Source organism: Pelophylax lessonae (genome assembly GCF_965119305.1).
Source record: "Pelophylax lessonae genome assembly, chromosome: 4".
Lineage (NCBI taxonomy): Eukaryota > Metazoa > Chordata > Amphibia > Anura > Ranidae > Pelophylax > Pelophylax lessonae.
Window position 1 is genome coordinate 505,264,164 of NC_138771.1, and position 18,435 is coordinate 505,282,598.

General features: G+C 44.4%; 1 protein-coding gene across 2 annotated transcripts in view; it reads right to left on the reverse strand.

Annotated features, from left to right (window-relative positions):
- Positions 1–17,280: 17,280 nt before the first annotated feature.
- The window catches only part of STK38L (serine/threonine kinase 38 like), a 55,738-nt gene continuing 54,583 nt past the window's right edge, over positions 17,281–18,435 (reverse strand). For both annotated transcript variants that reach the window (XM_082252930.1, XM_082252929.1), the window contains exon 14: positions 17,281–18,172. In XM_082252930.1, coding sequence (XP_082109056.1) covers positions 18,045–18,172 — 128 coding nt within the window. In that variant the 3' untranslated portion in view covers positions 17,281–18,044. The remainder of the gene's footprint in view (positions 18,173–18,435) is intronic.

Here is an 18,435-nt window from a genome sequence, read left to right on the forward strand (position 1 = left end):
TTTCCATACAAGTGGCAGTATGTTCAAAGCAATGCCCTGCTTCCACAAATAACCTGGTGAGGCCAAGTGCGAGTTGTCCTTCTCAACTGTAAATAGTTAGAGTTGGCTTATCCCACCATTCCCCTCTCCCATCCAAGTTCTATAAAAAATATCAAACCAAAACCCATGGACTGTGTATTGAGTACCGAGTAACTGGGAGTAAGGATGGATGAGTGAACTATCCCTAAGTGACTTTCTGCAGGTATTTAGAGGAGACCCAAGGAGTCATCATACAGCAAGCTCTACGGGGACAGTGCTACACGCACATGGATCATGGTTTTCCCGCACCACATTCTAGTGTGAACCTAGCCTAGACCTTATCTGAAATATGCAATTCACTTTGGGCACCATTTCATAAAAAGGATGTTGTGGAATGAGAAAGCGTGCATAGAAGGGCAAATATACATCATGAGCATAGAGGAGCTCAGTTATGATATAAAATAACTGAATTTATTCACCCCTGAGAAGGTGATTAAAGGGGGATAGGATCACCTTGTATAAAAAGATGAATGGTCCAGAAAGACACATACACACTGCACAGGGCATTGCAGAAGCTCCATATTGATGGATAAAGCCGGCTTCAATGCCCTACTTTAATTGCTGATTGAGCCCTCGTTCACACTGAACGCAGGTTTTAAATCGTGCAAGTTCAGCTGAACTCGCACAATTTTAAACCCAAATTTCAGTGCGAATTCGGGGGTTTATACACCGATGTCTATTGACCTACGTCGCTGGACTCCTACCCTTGTGGGCGGCGCACGCGCGCTGCCGGAGGCTCGCTCCCGCTGTATTCAGTTACAGCGGGAGTCGGGCCAGGGGAGGAGCGGCGGTGATCACCGCCGCTCTTCCCCGATCGTCAGGGAATAGAGTTTGGAGATCCGCCCGCTTGTGTAAACAAAGCGGGCGGATCTCCTAAGTGACAGACAGTGACAGATTGCAGCGTTCAGCATAGCTGAACATGCGATCTTTCCCTGTGTCACTCAGTCACCTCCCCCCACACATGTTCGTAAGCACCAGGCATACATTAACCCCTCCCTCTCCAATAAAATTAACCCCTTCCCTGCCAGTGTCATTTTTACAGTAACAGTGCATATTTATAGCACTGATTACTGTAGTAATGTCACTGATACCCCCAAAAGTGTCAAAAATGTCAGTCAAGGGTCCGATCTGTCCGCCGCAATGTCACAGTCCCGCAAAAAAAAAAAAAAAAAAAAAAAAAACGCAGATCGCCACCATTACTCGTTAAAAAAAAAAACACCAAAAATGACAGAAATCTTTCCCTTAGTTAGTAAACGCAATAACCAATCAAAATATGCTTAATGTGATTTTTTTTACCAAACATAGGTAGCAGAAAACAAATTGGCCAAAAATTTAAAAAAAAAATTTATTTTTACATTTTTTGGGGGGGAATTTCATATAAAAAAAAATATGAAAAATAGTTATTTTTTCAAAATTTACGCTCTTTTTTTGTTTATAGCGCAAAAAGTAAAAATCGCACAGGTGATCAAATACCACCAAAAGAAAGCTCTGTTTGTGGGAAAAAAAGGACGTAAATTTTGTTTGGGTACGGTGTCGCACGACCGCGCAATTGTCAGTTATATTCGCACAGTGCCAAATCGCAAAAAGTGGCCTGGACGTAAGACAGCAAAATCCTCCGGTGGTAAAGTGGTTAAATAGAAAACGAACTAGTGCAGTGTGATCCAAATCAAAAACAGATTTGCCTAAATTCACTGGTAGTTACTGGGAACCAGGAACGTGAGTTATACATCAATATAGGGAACTCTTAAGCTCACACACAAGTAAATATAACCTGGGATTCTGGGATTATGCACATTTTTTTTGCATGTAAAAAAAACCTTAGTTAGTCCGGTAACGGTATTTCTAGGAGTCTCTCAGGACAGCACCTGGAGAGAGTGGAGCGCCACCCAATTTCCCAGGAAACACTGCAGTCACCACTTTAACCACTTGCCGCCCACCCACCGTCAAATGACGGCGGAGCGGTATGGTTCTCGTTCTGGGACGAAGTCATATGACAGCGCCCCAGAATGGGCGCGCAGTGCGGACGATCGTGGCCGCGCCATGTTTCTAGGACACGGCACGACTGCGATCTTGATAAAAAGTCAATGACTTGGCTCTTTACCCATGTGATCGGCTGTGTCCAATCACAGCTGGTCACATGTAAACGAGGAAGTGCAGTTTACCGGCTCTCCTCGCCTCACACTGTCAGAGTGAGAGAGAGACGATCAGCGGCTCCTCCTCAAAGGGGGATCTAGGACAAGTAATCAGGGGACTATCAGTGCCTATAGCGCTGCCAGTCAGTGCCTGCTCATCTGTGCTGCCCATCAGTGTCGCCGTCAGTGCCGCCTACACCCTGTTCCAAATTATGCAAATTCTATTTAAGTGTCACAAAGATTAAATATTTTGTTTTTCAGTTTAACTCATGGATGGCATTGTGTCTCAGGGCTCTTTTGATCACTGAAAACAATCTCGGACACCTGTGATAATTAGATTGTCAGGTGAGCCCAATTTAAGGAAAAACTAATAAAAAAATTTTATGCAATATGGGGAAGAAAAAGGATCAGATAAAGGCACATTGAGGAAGATTTCTACCAGATCCATGCAACGGATCAAGGGAGCAGCTGCTAAAATACCATTACATAGCAACAAACACATATTTGAAGCTGCTGGTGCCTCTGGAGTCGCACAGACATCAAGGTGTGGAGTCCTGCAGAGGCTTGCAACTGTGCATAAACCTTCTTTTTCGGCCACCACTAACCAATGCTCACAAGCAGAAACTGCTGCATCGGGCATAAAAATACATGAAGACTAATTTTCAAACAGTCCTGTTCACTGATGAGTGCCGTGCAACCCTGGATGGTCTAGATGGATGGAGTAGTGGATGGTTGGTGGACGGCCACCCTGTTCCAACAAGGCTGCAACGACAGCAAGGCGGTGGAGGAGTCATGTTTCGGGCCAGAATCATGGGAAGAGAGCTGGTCGGCCCCTTTAGGGTCCCCGGAAGTGTAAAGATGACCTCTGCAAAGTATGTGGAGTTTCTGACTTACCGCTTTCTTCCCTGGTACAGAAGGAAGAACTATGCTTTCCGTAATAAAATCATCTTCATGCATGACAATGCCCCACCTTATGCTGCAAAGAATACCTCTGCATCAATGGCTGCTATGGTAATAAAAGGAGATAAAGTCATGGTGTGGCCTCCATCCTCCCCTGACCTCAATCCTATTTAGAACCTTTGGAGCATCCTCAAGCAAAAGATCTATGAGGGTGGGAGGCAGTTTACATCCAAACAGCAGCTCTGGGAGGCTATTCTGACACCTTGCAAACAAATTCAAGCAGAAACTGTCCAAAAACTCACAAGTTCAATGCATGCAAGACTTGTGAAGCTGCTATCAAATAAGGGGTCCTATGTTAAAATGTAACGTGACCTGTTAAAATGAAAAAAAAAGTTAAAATGTTGTTACAAGTTTGATTGAAATAGCTTTTGATTTCAGTAAATATACTGCAAACACAACAAATGACAATTTTCAGTTCTTTACAACCTATAAAGTGTTTTGAAACTTACTGTGCGTAATAATTTGGAACAGTGCATTGTAATTTTTTTATGTTTAAAAAAAAAAAAAAAATACTGTTATCATTAGGAGGTTTGTTCAATAAAATTTGAATTGTACTTAATAGTTGATAACATGTGAATTATGCTGACTGTTTACATCAATTATTCAGGTAAATGAGAAAAATATAATTCGCATAATAATTTAGAACAGGGTGTATCAACATATTAGTACCTCCTCATCAGAGCCCATGATGGAGCCGATCAGTGACCATCAGTGCAGCCTCATCAGCACACATCAGTGAAGGAGAAAAATTACCTTTTTTCAAAATTTACCAACCGAAAATAAGAAAACTTTATTTTTTTCAAAATTATCTCTTTTTTTTTGTAAGAAATAAATAACTCAGCGGTGATTAAATGCCACTAAAAGAAAGCTCTATTTGTGTGGAAAAAATGATTAAAATCTCAAATTGGTACAGTGTAGCATGACCGCGCAATTGTCATTCAAAGTGTGACAGCGCTGAAAGCTAAAAATTGGCCTGGGCAGGAAGGGGTGAAAGGGCCCTTTATTGAAGTGAAGACCGGACATATCCACCATGGCCTCAGTTATTGAGTACCTCCACCAATGCTGAAAAATATAAACAAGACAGCAACACTACCACAGTAAAACCACAATCCAGGGAGGGTCATAGGTGTTGTCCTGAAAGACTCCTAAAAATTGGATTTTTCTACAGCTTACCTGCAAAATCCTTTTCTTTATCATACATTACGGGACACAGAGCAGCCATAATAATTGCTATCTGGGTTATACGTCACCTATAGGTGAATGGACGCTAGCAACCAAAAAGACAGGAAGTCCCCCTCTATATAACCACTCCCATACAGGAAGTACCTTCGTTTATTTAGCAAGCAATACATGTAACAGAGTCCCGCTGCCCGCTACGCATCAGGGGGGTTGAGAGCAGAAAAATGTAAGGCATCCAAGGTACACATGGCACAGCTGAATACACATACTGCTTTTAGTAGAGAGAGACATAAAACATGGCACCTGGTATCTGTTAAATTAGAAGGCAACAGTGCATCATAATTAAAGTGAACTTACCATTCCCGCAGCAGGATTCTGCCTATAACTAGAATCCAATCTTTACCCATCACGGTGGGTTCTGTCACTTATCGACCTTCAAGGACCGGGTTCCCCTAATTTTTGGGGCCACTCCCTTGGACCTGTAGGGCACCCTGCCAGAACACCTTTGGAGTTGGTCTTACCAAGGGTCCGGACCCCAGAGTACAGCGCCCAAGAGGGTCACATTACAGGCAATACCTAATTTCCCTTGAACGAGGCTCAAGTACCATCAATTTTGTCTTCCACTTTCGGATGGATCTGATTGCCAATCCCCTTGGATCCAGAGATCTTAACCAGGGTTGTAGCATAATCTTTTTTTCTTCTTCTTTAAAAATATGGAGAGCTTCTCCAACCATGATCATCACCTCTAAGACACTGGCAAAAAAAAAGAAAAAGAAGAAGAGTTACTTCCTGTATGGGAGGGGTTATATAGAGAGGGGGACTTCCTGTCTTTTTGGTTGCCAGTGTACATTCACCTATAGGCAGCCTATAACCCAGATAGTAATTATGACTGCTCTGTGTCCCGTGAAGTATGATAAAGAAAATACCGTTACAGGTAAGTCTAACTAAGGTTTTCCCAAATTGTCTTTCAGGACAGCACCTAGAGATAAGCGAGTACTTACTCTAGGGTGGGACCACCACCTGCAGGAACTCCCTGCCAAAAGATTGCTCTGTGGCTGAAAGCAAATCTATCCTATAGTGGCGGGTGAAAGTAGAGCAACTCGTCCAAGTGGCTACTTTGCAGGTTTGTTTTGGCGAAGTACCAGCTTGTTCCACCCTGAATGTTACCACAGCTCTGGGTGAATGGGCCACAACCCCCATGGGAGGTTCCGCTCCCGAGGCCATATAGGATTATTTGATGGCCATTCAAAGCCACCTTCCTATTATAGAAGCTCCTAAACCTTTACGTGGCCCTGAAAACAGTATAAACAGAGAATTTGATTTTTCGCAACTCCCTTATTATCCCAAGATAATGTAACAAGCATCTTCTTACATCAAAACTGTGAAACACTCCTTCCTTAAGACAAGATGGTGATGGACAGAAAATTGGCAGAATTATCTCCTGGGATCTATGAAAAACAGAAGAGACCTTCGGCAAGAAACCTTGGTCTGTCCTCAGAACTACCCGATATGGAAAAAAAAATTTAAAAAAAGGCTCAATAATAGAAAAAGCCTGCAGCTCACTGACCCTTCTAGCCAAAGTAACTTCCACTAACAGGCTTACTTTTAACAACCAATCTTTAATCGTAGCATGTTCCTGTGGTTCAAAAGGCCTCTTAGTCAGACCCTGTAAAACCACCGACAAATTTCATTTGGGAAAAAAAAAAAAAAAAAAAAAACTTACTGGTCTGTCTCTGGTCAGAGCCATAAAGAATATAATGATCAACGGTTCCTGAGATAACGGTGTCTCTAAGAACACTGATAAAGTGACCACCTGAACCATCAAGGTACAGGCCGGCAAACCCTTCTCTATTCCGTCTTGGAGAAATTCAAGGATGGAAACGATCTCCTGTGGAAATTTTTTTTTTTGAGGTGCACCAGGAGTTGAAGCATTTCCATGTCTTGAAATAATAGCCCTTGTGACCTTTTTTGTGCTATCTAGCAGTGTTTAAATTAATTTGTCGGACAAACCCTTTCTCTTTAGGATTTGCTCCTCAGTATCCAGGCTGCTAGCCTGAGATGTCCTACTTCAGGATGAAGAAGGGGTCTGTGACTCAGCAGGTTCTCTCATAGGAGCAGCAATCAATGTGGTTCTTCTGCTGCTAAGTTCAGTAGGATCGAGAACCATGCCCTCTTGGGCCAATAAGGGACCACTAGAATTAGACTTGTGGCTTCTTCTTGCAACTTTTTGAGCAATAGAGAAATTATCTGAAAAGGGGGAAAAGCGTACACAACGGAAGGCCCAAGGTTGGGCTAGTGCGTCCAGACTCCAGCTCCTCTGCTTTGTCTTGCCTGTTTAGAGAGAAGTAAACCAGTACTTTTGCATTTGCCTGAGATGCAAAATGGGTCGACCTGGGAAACTCCCCATCTGTCTGCTCTCATCTGGAAGATTTCCGCATTCAGGCACCACTCTGATTCTAGCACTCACTTCCTGCCTAAGAAGTCTGCTACCTGATTTAGACTGCCTTTTAGATGCACTGCTGTCCAAAATGCCAGATTGTCTTGTGCCCATGTCAGGATCTGGAGCGTTGAGGTCAGAAGAATCCTGCTTCTTGTGACTCCCTGCTTTGCGACGTAGGCTTGCGCTGTGGCATTGTCAGACAGTACCTGAATGTGATGGCACTTGACTATCACCTTGAATGACAAAAGTCCTAGAAGGATGGCCCCCAGCTCTCTCCAATTGGAGGATTTCTTGGTTTCTCTGTTTATCCAAGACCCTTGGGCAATCTGGCCCTTGAAACGCACACCCCAACCCCAGGAGCTTGCGTCCGTCATCAAACTCTTCGTGGCCAGAAATGTCCATAACAAGCCCCTGCTTAAATTTGTCTGCCTCCTCCACCACCATAACTTCCTCTTGACACAAGAGGGAATCACGATTTGTTTTTCTAAGGACTCCCCGTAGAACCAATCTGAAGAATAGGTTGCTGGAGATCTCTTGAATGGAGGCGCGACCATTGAACATCTGGAATTGAGGCCGTAAGAAGGTCAAGGATTGACATGGCTGCCTGAATGGTAAAGCTTGTCTAAACCTTCTTAGCTTCATTCTGGATTTTTAATATATTTTCTTCTGGGGAGGAAAATCTTTTCCTGGACCGAATCAAATCGATGGTATAACCTGAAAATCGTATTATCTGGGAAGGGACCAGGTTCGACTTTTCTCTGTTCAGAAGCCAGCCCAAACTCTCTAAGTGGCTCTCCGTCCTCTTTAAAACCCTCCACAAAAGGTCTATCGAGTTGGCAAAGAAGAAGAGATCATCCAGATAAGGTACAATCGAGATTCCCCCCCCATACTGAGTGGTGCCAAAGCTTCCACCATAATCTTCATGAAGATCCTCAGAGAAAAGGACAATCAGAAAGGAAGGGTCTTGAACTACTCCCCCAATCTGGACTGCCAATCGCAAATACCTTTGCGATGCTGGTGCTATGGGGACATGTAGGTAAACATCTCAGAGGTCTATGGATGCTAGGAAGCATCCTGCGGTAAGAAGTTTCCTCACCAAAAAAATCGTATCCATTCAGAAATTCTTGTACCAAATGGGTTTGTTCACTAATTTTAATTCAGAATAAACCGAAAACCTCCCTGATGCCTGATGGCTGACGATGAACATATGTGAATAGAATCCTAGTCCTTCTTCCTGGGGAACCGAAATGATTACTTCCTGCTGTAGAAGTTCCAGCAGGAGAGATGTCCTTGCCAGAGATTTCAACTGACGTCTGGGAACCTTCAGAGGACGCCATGTGGGTGTGGCGAAACTGGTCAAGCAGCAGGTCGAGCGTCTGACATGACTTACATTTCCGCTAGTTGGAGCGCAGGGGAGCCGCATCGACCACCAAAGCAGGAAAGAGGCTTATTTTTATGGAGAAATTGTGAGCGTAATGAGAATTTTTACTTGAATACTTGTTTTAAACATATTACACTATGGAAGTTTATTTTATTCATATGGCGGATGGTACTTGGTGGTGAGGAGGATAGAGCGCTTAAAGTAACATCATAAGGACAGTTGGGAGTGACCCCCATCCCTGAGAGGAGGTGTGTGCCTTGGTGGAGATCTATAGGGCTTATCTCTTACCGACTTCTGTGCCAAGTCTTGTCAAGGATTTTTCATGCTCAAAAGTCAATGGTTACCAGATAAAAGTGGAATTTAAGTGTCCAGTTGGCAATTATTCTAACATCCAAGTGGTGGTCAACGATAAGCCCTATAACTGCAACTGTACTAGAAGCAATGTAATATCTAGCCTTCAACCTGCTAAAGGATACATGCAGGGGCAGACTGGCAACTTTCGGCCCAGGGGGAAAGTACAAACCAGAGGCGCATGGTGCAGCGACCCGGCCCCCCTCCCACTTTCCCTCACCCCCCCCCTACTCTCCCAATCCTCCTCCTGACCCCCATTATAAGCTGAAACCCTGCTCCAGATACTCTCTATTTACCGGCTGAATCCAGGTTCTGAACCTGGCCAGCAGGGGGAGGTTGGGGGGAGCTGGGACAGCTCGGTTGGGCAGAAGAGTCTCTAGTGGGGCATGGAACCGGCCTCTGCTCAGACATAGATTTCACCATCCATGCTGGGGGGGGGGGGTGCTCTTTGTCCTTGCCTTCAACCCACACTCAGTAGGTCAGCAGTGGGGACTTTTTACTTCTCTTCACCAGGAATCCTTTAGGCATGTCTGTGGCAGAAGTGGTGCAGCCTTTTTATGGGGCATCAGAGTGGCCCAGGGGGCAAATGCCCTCCTTCCCCCTGGATACATGGTTAAAGTAGTCACTTTGTGAACAGATGAAACAGCTGTCACTGGCATATTTGACTGCTACACTGATAGTACAGGAGTTATTGTTGGATCTGTATTAGGCATTTTAATATTTCTTCTTCTCATTGAATTGTTTACTTTGTCTTCAAAATTAGACAATCAAACAAGAAGTCTGATGATATACACATTGCCCCTGGAAGAAAAAGATTTCACACCATATTGAAAGAAAGTTTTAAACATGTGAAAATAACCATGCAAACAGTGACTTTGGATTTGCAGAAGAATATCAGGAACTAAGCTCTATTGGAACAGAACAGTTAAAAAGGGCAGCTGAACTACCAGAAAACAGGGCAAAGAATCGATTTACTAATGTCCTTCCATGACATTGAACCGAGTGTGAGACCATAGGGGACTTCCAACCTAAAGGGGATCAGGAGAGACAGGAGAAGTACACTCTTACGCTCAAAGATTTCTTGTATTTTGGTAAGAGGCCAATTTGCCTATCGCAAGTTGTGGGAATTGATCACTTTACTGTTCTGTCACAAGAGGTCCTTTCCCTAAAGGTGGCTGCCTTTTCTCTCCCTTATCTCTGCATTTGTTGGTAAGAAGCAAACCTGTGAGGTGGTGGGAAACTGTCACATCCACGTTGGAACACTGTTTTCCAGCACTAGTTTTTTTTACCGTTTTTCACGTGAATTGTGAGCCAAGAAATCTGGACTTTGTATTGATTATTTTTGGGACTATTCACTCACCCCCAATTTGGGGCTTTGTTTCATTACTACCACACCCATGGAGCACATGGTTTATATTTTCAGTGTGGTGTAAATATTTGTTTAAGGAATATATGTTATATTCAATACAGGATTTAATTATGGTGTTTGCACATCACCTATTTTGTATACAACACTTCACAATTAGCGCAACAGAATATTTTCATTTATATAAAACCGACTGGGCGGGGTCTCTGAGTACTCCAGCCTTTAGTGAACTTGAGTGGTCTTGCACAGAGCCCTGACTTCAACCATTGGAAATTCATATACAAGCTAAACAACATGTTTAACTTGGACCAACCCTGGAAAGCTGTACTTTAGCCTTACCTTTAGTATTACACAGTTGTACTAATGTAGACTAACTCTGATTTCATTGCATACTGTGAGCTTCATACTGTGAGGCTGAGCGTCACATGTGGGCATTACCTAGGGAGGTGTGCCTAGGAACACCCAACCCTTCAGCCTGACTTTCTCCCATCAGGATATTTTAAAATTTGCATAACTTTTAAGAAAAGTCATATTACTGCTTAGATCAAGGCTAAGGGCACTTGAGAGGAGAAATGAGAAGGGTGATCAAGTTGATTTCATGAAGGTATGCAAAGCACCTTGCCTGCCCCTTCTACCAGCCATGTTCTCACTGCATTACCTAGAAAACTAAAGAGACCCAGTGATAACAGTGGGTCAAAAATAAAATATGCAATGAAAACAGAAAGGTTGTATTTAAAGATGTCAATGGGGGGCGTGGCTTGGATGGAATTGTGAGCCGACACACATCCAGCAGCTCCCACCAGCCATCCAAATGAACCCATCCTCACACCATTTATGGCCTGATTTGCCATAATAGAGCAGCACCTCACTCCTATTCTACAGCGAATTCCTTGTCGTCATAGTTCCACCATGACGAAGAAGGATAAAGAGGACGCAGCACACACCAAGCAATCTGCTCAAGATGGCATTGGGGATGTACCTTCCAGGATCGAAAAGGAAAAATAAGGATGCTGCAATTCGTCTGGAGTGGTTTGTATGAACCCCAGCTAAGAATCGCTTCTTTAAACCACCTCCAGCTACCAGCGAGTTCTCAGCACCATGCAGCCGAAACACAAAAAGGAAACCTAGACAACGCCATTAGAGCAAACAACCAACCAGAATGCAACCCTAATGCCCCGTACACACGTACCGATTGTCGGCCGTAAATATTCGGCCGACGACCGATCGGCCGATTGTAGGCTTGTTAGTATGATGCTTCCGACAGCGCATTTTCGGCCGAACAGAATCTGTCGTGCAAGCATTAAAATTTTTGTTGGCCAACACCAGAACGGCCGATTGTTCGCCAGTCAGTACAGATTTCGGCCGACAGACAGCAGATTTGCATGACTGGGCATGCTCAGAAAAGAAAAAAAGACAAGGAAAGTTAACCATCACATAACATCACTTCTGCAGTCGGCTGTTGTTGGCCGACAAAATTCGCGTGCAGTCTTTTGCACTTTTCAACAGACAAGACAGCCCTCGGACAAAAGACGGCCGATCGTTCGGCCGACGATCGGTACGTGTGTACGGGGCTTAAGGGAGCAATAAGTAATGACTGTGACCCTTACCTTTTATTAGTACCAGGCAGCAAAAACTTTCCAAACTCTGATCCCACCCAAACAGAAATCAGAAAGGTGAGTAATTTCCACATCGGCAGTCAGAGCCGATGGAGACACTGCTCGCAAGAGGTCATCCAGGTACCCCAGCACAGCAATCCCCTGCTGACGCAGCAACGCTAAGACCGGGGCTAACACTTTCGTGAGGTGCAGAGGCTAGACCAAAGGGTAACGCCACAAACTAATAGTGCTCCCTTCGCAGAGTGAAGCAGAGGAAATGCTGATGCCAGGCGCAAATTGGAATGTGCAGGCAGGCATCTGACCTCTAAAGAACTCAGGGAATTCCATCTTGGAACTGGATACAAATCACCTCGTGGACCCACTGGTTGCTGACCCGGGAGGTCCACGGCCCCGGATCCAGACATGCATGGGGGCAAACTCATGCCGAAGGGGTCTGGTCAGTAGGTCTGGGGAAGCTTGCTCTCTGATTGCCAGACCAAGGCCGCTAGAAACTTCTCAAAGAGGCTTTGAAGGGCTTGGAACCTTTTTCTGAAGTCTGAGGGACAAAAAAAAAAAAAAAAAAAAAACTTCTCACCAAGCACTTATATATACAATTGTTAAAATAAGCTGGATAAGAGAAACCCATAACAGTATGGGACAGCTTATGGGTGACAAACAGAACAGATATGTCTGAATCCTCCCAACAAATGGCTCCTGCATTGACGCAATCAGTGCAACTACCAGTGCGCCTCTTGTGTGGCACAGCAGCCATGGAGGAATCATCCTCCCTGTCTAACAGGTCATGGAAACGTGAACTCAGACCCCGGAGGGTGGTCCCATCCACAGTGACAGAACCAGATGCAGGATCTGATGAGACAGGAGAGGGCAGAGGGGCAAATCGCTAAGTCAACGCCCAACACTATCCTTACCCCCCACATTGGGCACCAACTAAGGCCTGCAAAAAGGGGGGGGGGGGTCAACGAAATAAAACCCTGAAAAGGGGTCTCCCGCAGGCACCCTTCCAAGTAGGCCTGTATAGGAGGCCGCAAACAGACCCCTAGAAGGAGGCTGGCCGCCGCTATTGGGGGGAAGACCCGCTGACAGGCTACCTCCACAGGGGTAGCCACTGGGGAAGACAGATGCCCCACAGCACCCTAGCAGCTAAACCTGCCTTGGACCCAGTTCTCCCCCCCAGAGCCGCCCTACCAGAGGAGGGCGAGCCTAAATTTTTAGCCGCGTGGCCAGGTAGGCTACAAAGCTGGGGCCTAAACTTTCAGCCACGTGAGCACGATCTGCGGGGGACCCGCGACCAGCAAGGTGAGCGGAGGGAAAACGAATGCCCCGGGGTACAATGGCAGCATTAGCTGCCATAACTGGGGCTGCTCCACACAAGGTGCAGCAGGCCGCAAAGTCGTGGTCCAAATTTTCAGCCTGCCTGACCACGTTGTACTCAGACTGGCGGATACCGGGCTATTAACCTCCCAGGCCCACAAGGGGACCCAAAAGGGCCACCCACCCCATAGAGGGCCCACAGAGGGTGAGAGGGGGACAGCCCATTCACAGGCACCAAGGCCAGGGGCATCCACAGCCTGGGCACCAGTCACCCCCCCACCATGAGCATGAGCATTAGGCAGACAAGCCAGCTCAATGCCACCCAGGGATGGGGGGGAACCCCAGAGGGACCAACCACCCCAGGGAGTACCCGCACCCCACACCGAATCCAGGGAAGGAAAGGAGGGGACCCTTACCGATCCAGAGAAAAGTGTGGGTAACACTCCCAAGATAGAAACCTCCTCACCACCAAATTGTGGGGGAGCTGTCAGCCAGAAGGAATGCTGTGACCATGCGAGACATTTAACTTGAGGGCCAGCCCACATCCAGTGGGGCTATGTCGCGGCCCGACCAAGCGTGGAGTTAAGGTCTGCACATGCTCGCTGGCCTGTTGCTAGAAGATCTCCACAGTAAAAAAAAACAGGAAGAAATCCAAAAACAAACAGCAAAAAAACAGACAAAAAAGCCAAGACCTAGGGCCCGGTAGGGAGACTAGGTCCTACTCTTGAACTAGGCAAACAAAAACTGAGTATCTCTAAACAGGGAGGGGAGTTATGGCAGCAGAGGACAGCCCACAAGGCGTAGCTAAGCTTTTGTGTTGTCTGCCTAGTCCTACTCCTGTAGAGGGCAGCATAACCCTATGGTGAAGAATATGGAGCTGTGTCGGTCAATGAACAGAAGGGAATTCCGGGAGAAATCTACAGGCATAGGGAAAGTAAAGTCAGCTCTGTGGAAGACATCATTAGCCCTTTGCAACTTGCTGTTGAACCTCAACCTAGAAACTTTTGTAACATGATTATCACTTAGAGCAGTGTTTCTCAAGCTTTCTTCAGTCAAGGCACCCTTTAAAAAATATGGTCAATCTTGAAGCACCCTTTAAAAAAGATGGACAGTCTCAAGGCACCCCATTCTAAAATGTAAAAACTATTCTAATAGTTTTACATAATACAGCAACATCCACATTAGTAGGACACCCAACTTTAGAGGGGATTTATTCTTCCAAAGAAAATACACTTTTGCAATACAAGACTGACTAGTATTCCACTGTTTCTCTTCTCCTTCAGTTTTTCTCCATCACTTGTGACCCCCAACACTGATGGAGAAGGGGATACAAGGATGCTGTGCAAGCGCCCAACATCCTGCATATCAACTGATGATGTCATTGGTCGTTAGGACGCTGGTGGCTAGGTAGTCATATTGGTGCACAATGAAAACCTTTAGCATTGTGTAACTAAAAGGCAGGCTTCAAACACACACACCGGCTTGTATACAATATTTGGGCAATTTTTAGGCATTTTGCCAAGGCACCACTGAAGAAACCTCAAGGCACCCTGGTTGAAAAAGGCTGACTTAGAGGACCTTAAAAAGCTATGCAGAAACCACATGGGAACCATAGGCCTGCATAAAGCAGCTGAGAGAAGATCTCAAGTAGAATTCACTGAAGGCTGGCTCCAGGACGATTTCGGGGCAGATTGCTTCACTGTATTATTCTCCTTTGAGAGAGCTCAGAGTCCCCTCTAGGAAATGCCTAAATTGATTGTGAAGTATAAAGTTTTTCTTTTTTTCTGCATTAAGGTAAAAAAAACTCCCCACTACCTGTACAACACACCCCATCCCTAAACACTTACCTGGCTCTTGTCAACCCCTTAAGTGCCGTTTCCGGCTCCAGCACTGCTCCTTTCACTTTGTCAGGGCTCAGTAGACACTCATGCTTTCAAAACTTGCAAGTGTGCCATGCGTTACAAGCCCAATCCTGTCGAACTACCTTATTTTCTCCTTCCTCAGTACTCTCCCTAGTTGCTCAGTTCACAGATACCAGGAAAGTGCTGATCACTGATATGTACTCAGTATACTCCTCCCTACCATTAAATTCAGTATTTAATCACACTGCCTAGAGTATTACAATCAAGACCTTGGTCTCTCTTAGACCTGGTTTAAAGAAACAAGGCCTAAGACCGTGCTGAGTTCTTTCCTCTCACCAACCCACATACTTGCCCAACTGTTTATACCCCACAAAGTGCATTATACCCAACGGAAATTCTCTTTCAGCCATATCGACTTACCTACTTTACTAGGTGCTCAGGAGATACAGGTACTCTCACCCACATGTTGTGGGGATGTCCAAAACTATTTAGATATTGGACCTCCAAATTTCAAATATTGAATGTGTTTATATTCGTTAAAACTTCAACAAGACCCTAAAATTGGTATACTAAGCATCCTTCGAGGATGTGGTTCCCGAGTCTCTACAGCTGCCACTTACAAGGCTGCTTTTTGTAGCTCGGAAATTGATCGCACAGAAATTGCTACATTAAAACTCCCAACCCTGTACAATTTCAGAAAATCATGGAATTAATCCACCTATTAGGCCCCTTGCACAGGGGTGTCAACATTTACAGATGTTTACTTAGGAGCTCGTGACACCCATGTGCAAGGAGCTAAAAACTGTGTGTAAAGACCTAAGTAATGTTCAGTATAGTATAGAGGAGTAAAATTCTTCATTGGCAGTATTGTAATATACTAATTTATACTAGCGTAAACATGCTAATATACAAGTAAAAACGCGTATGAGAGTAAATTACTGAACTCAAATGAAAAAATATCTATTTTACTGCTCTGTACTCCATGCTGTATTACTGATCTTTACTTAGCTGTGTGCAATGTCCCATAGAGAACAATGCATTTCATTTCAGATCAGTAAAAACTCCAGTGTGCAATAGGCCTTAGAGTTAATAATGTATTTTCAATTTGCTGGCACTCGATGTACAGCCTCTATTGCCACCTCTCTGTAAAATTTACACTATGTGTACTTTTACAGTATATGTTGAACTTAAAGTGTTACTAAACCCACAACAGTAAAATCAGTCTGTATACACAGTAAAGCATGCTTGTTATACTCACTGTGAAACCTAAGGAGCTAATCCTCCACATTGTGTAAAACGGCTGTTTCATCTTATTTGATCCTCCCCTCCACGTCTCCAATCAATCTGCCGATAGTACAGAGCCTTGGATGCACTTTGCACATGCTCAGTTCATGGTCTATTGCGAGGGGGGTGCATGTGATCAGCACAGGGCCAATCAGCGCATAGGACAGTCAGAGGAGAATGAAAACTCTTCCTAAAAGCTTTAACCAGACACTGATAGCAGTCACAAGACTTCTACATACTGGAGATGTGAAAAGGTATTTAGCAGTTTATATGTACTAAAATGATTGCATTTCTATGTTCTGTGTACTGTGGAAGACCAGATATAGTGAATGCATGAACCTGGGTTTAGGAACACTAAGTGTTGGTAATTGGAGGAAACCGTAACTGGTTTTATGTTGTGAATATTGCTATGCTTTTTACTACTGCTGTTTGTACAAAAAAAAAAAAAAAAAAAAAAAATTTCCAATAATCTTAACCCCAAAAAACAAAAAATCATTAGCATGTTGATGAGGGGGAAAAGCATGAACCAGGGAAGGCAAAATTCAGGCAGATTTAACTTTGTGTTTCCTTGTGAAAACAGGGATCATTCAAAATCTAAGACTATTAATCAGCCATCTGTACCTACTCGCACTTTCTCCCCAAGACTGGGATCTTCTGTAGCTTCTATCCCTGTTACCTGTTCATTCTCTGACTGACTCCATGGTTTGGAGTTACCGTTTCTTGCTCCTGTTCTGTACAGGAGCCCGCCCGTCATTGCTACCCTGGTACCCAACACCCATAAAGCCCCGTTCACACTAAGGCGACCTGGTCGCCTCACAGGTCGCTTCCCATACAGAAGCTATGGACCCATTCTAATAGGAGCGACACAAGTCGCTCCGACTTAGAAAAAGGGTCCGGAGCTTCTTTGGGGCGACCCGGAGGCGACCGCCATAGACTTCAATGTTATTAAGTCCGTGGCGGCCGCTCCGAGGTCGCCTCCCGAAGTCGGATCGCCCCTATGTGAACGGGGCCTTAGTTTGCTATAAATTGAGGTTGTTTACAGGTTATTCAATTTGCCATCCTTTGTAACATTTGGTATGTCTGTTCTCTTGCACACCCAGAAGGGCACTGATCCCACCTTTCTGTTCCAGTGGACTATATTCTTTTTACAGCTATGGTAACCTTAGTGAAGCGCTGTTATGACGCTGTTGTCAGATTGTACGGTTTCATCTTTGCCTGATGTGCCTTCACTCTGTTTGTATTGCAACCTCTTACTAAATAAAGGAATTTAAAAAGACTATTAATCAGGGCTGTGAATACAGGTCAACAATTACTTTAAAACGGTTTTATTTCTTTTTAGTACACTCATTTCATTCAGAGCTAAACAGCATTTCTCCCACCTCTCATACTAAAACAGGAACGAATGGACAGAACATAAAGCTTTAAGAGAAATTCCATGGCCTTTGAACCAAATCATGACTCCTCCTTCCCTGACCACTTAAAATGAAGATAGTTAAAAAAAAGAAAAAGAAAAACAAGCTAAGCACAAAAACAAACCTCAATATAGCGCAGAATAAATTATACAAATTAAAAACATTTTTAAAAAAAGTGAAGTAACAATGAAATTCTTGACTTTCTTTCAAAGGGCAACTGCCTTGCTAAGATGCAGCACATTAGAGCCCATAATTCCCGCCGTAAATCTTGGGCGGTCGTCATTTCCTAAAGGCCAGTGTGACAGTAAATGGCAGCAATTAAAATGTAGGGTCTCACAGTGCAAAGGATGTCACTAAAGAGGAGCAGACCCTCAGTGCCCAGTGTTCAATGAGGAATTGATACGATTTAATGCTCGTTGCAGTACCCTTGCAAGATAACTTAAATCCCATCCCTTTCCAAAAAGGGAAAACGAATTTAAAAAAAAAATATTCCAGCTGGCTCTGCCAACACGGTTCTGTAGTCGTAAGGAATCCGGTTCCTGCAGATTTTCCTTGAGTATACACCAGTTCAACAAGTTCTCGGCGGATAGGTCCATCTGCCGAACAAGTCCGACTTGGCAGATACCTGAGTATTGTGTACTCCCCAACCCGAGAAGCGGTGGTTGTCAAAACTCATAGCTTTCCCGATTTCATGTAGGATGGGATGGAGCCGCGCTGCGTTAGGCCCTCAAAGCGTTTGTAGGTGTAGTTTAGGAAGACCCAGTCTTTGGATTTGTAGTCCGGTTCTGTGGTGTTTGGCACTGAAAAAGTAAAAAAAATACACATATCAGTTCAGTAGGCAGTAGTATTAGATGTTAAAGAAAAAGCTGCAGCCTCAGAAAAAAATTATTAAATAAAAAAAAAAAAACAAAAAAAAAAAAACTAAGCAGCACATGATCAGCCAGGCTCACTGTTTTCTGCAGTGCTTCCCTTTATATATTGCAGGTCACCAGGGTATTTAATATAGCCTAAAATGTCTATATTACACGTTTCGGTGATCATTCTGCATCCAGTTTCCCCATTG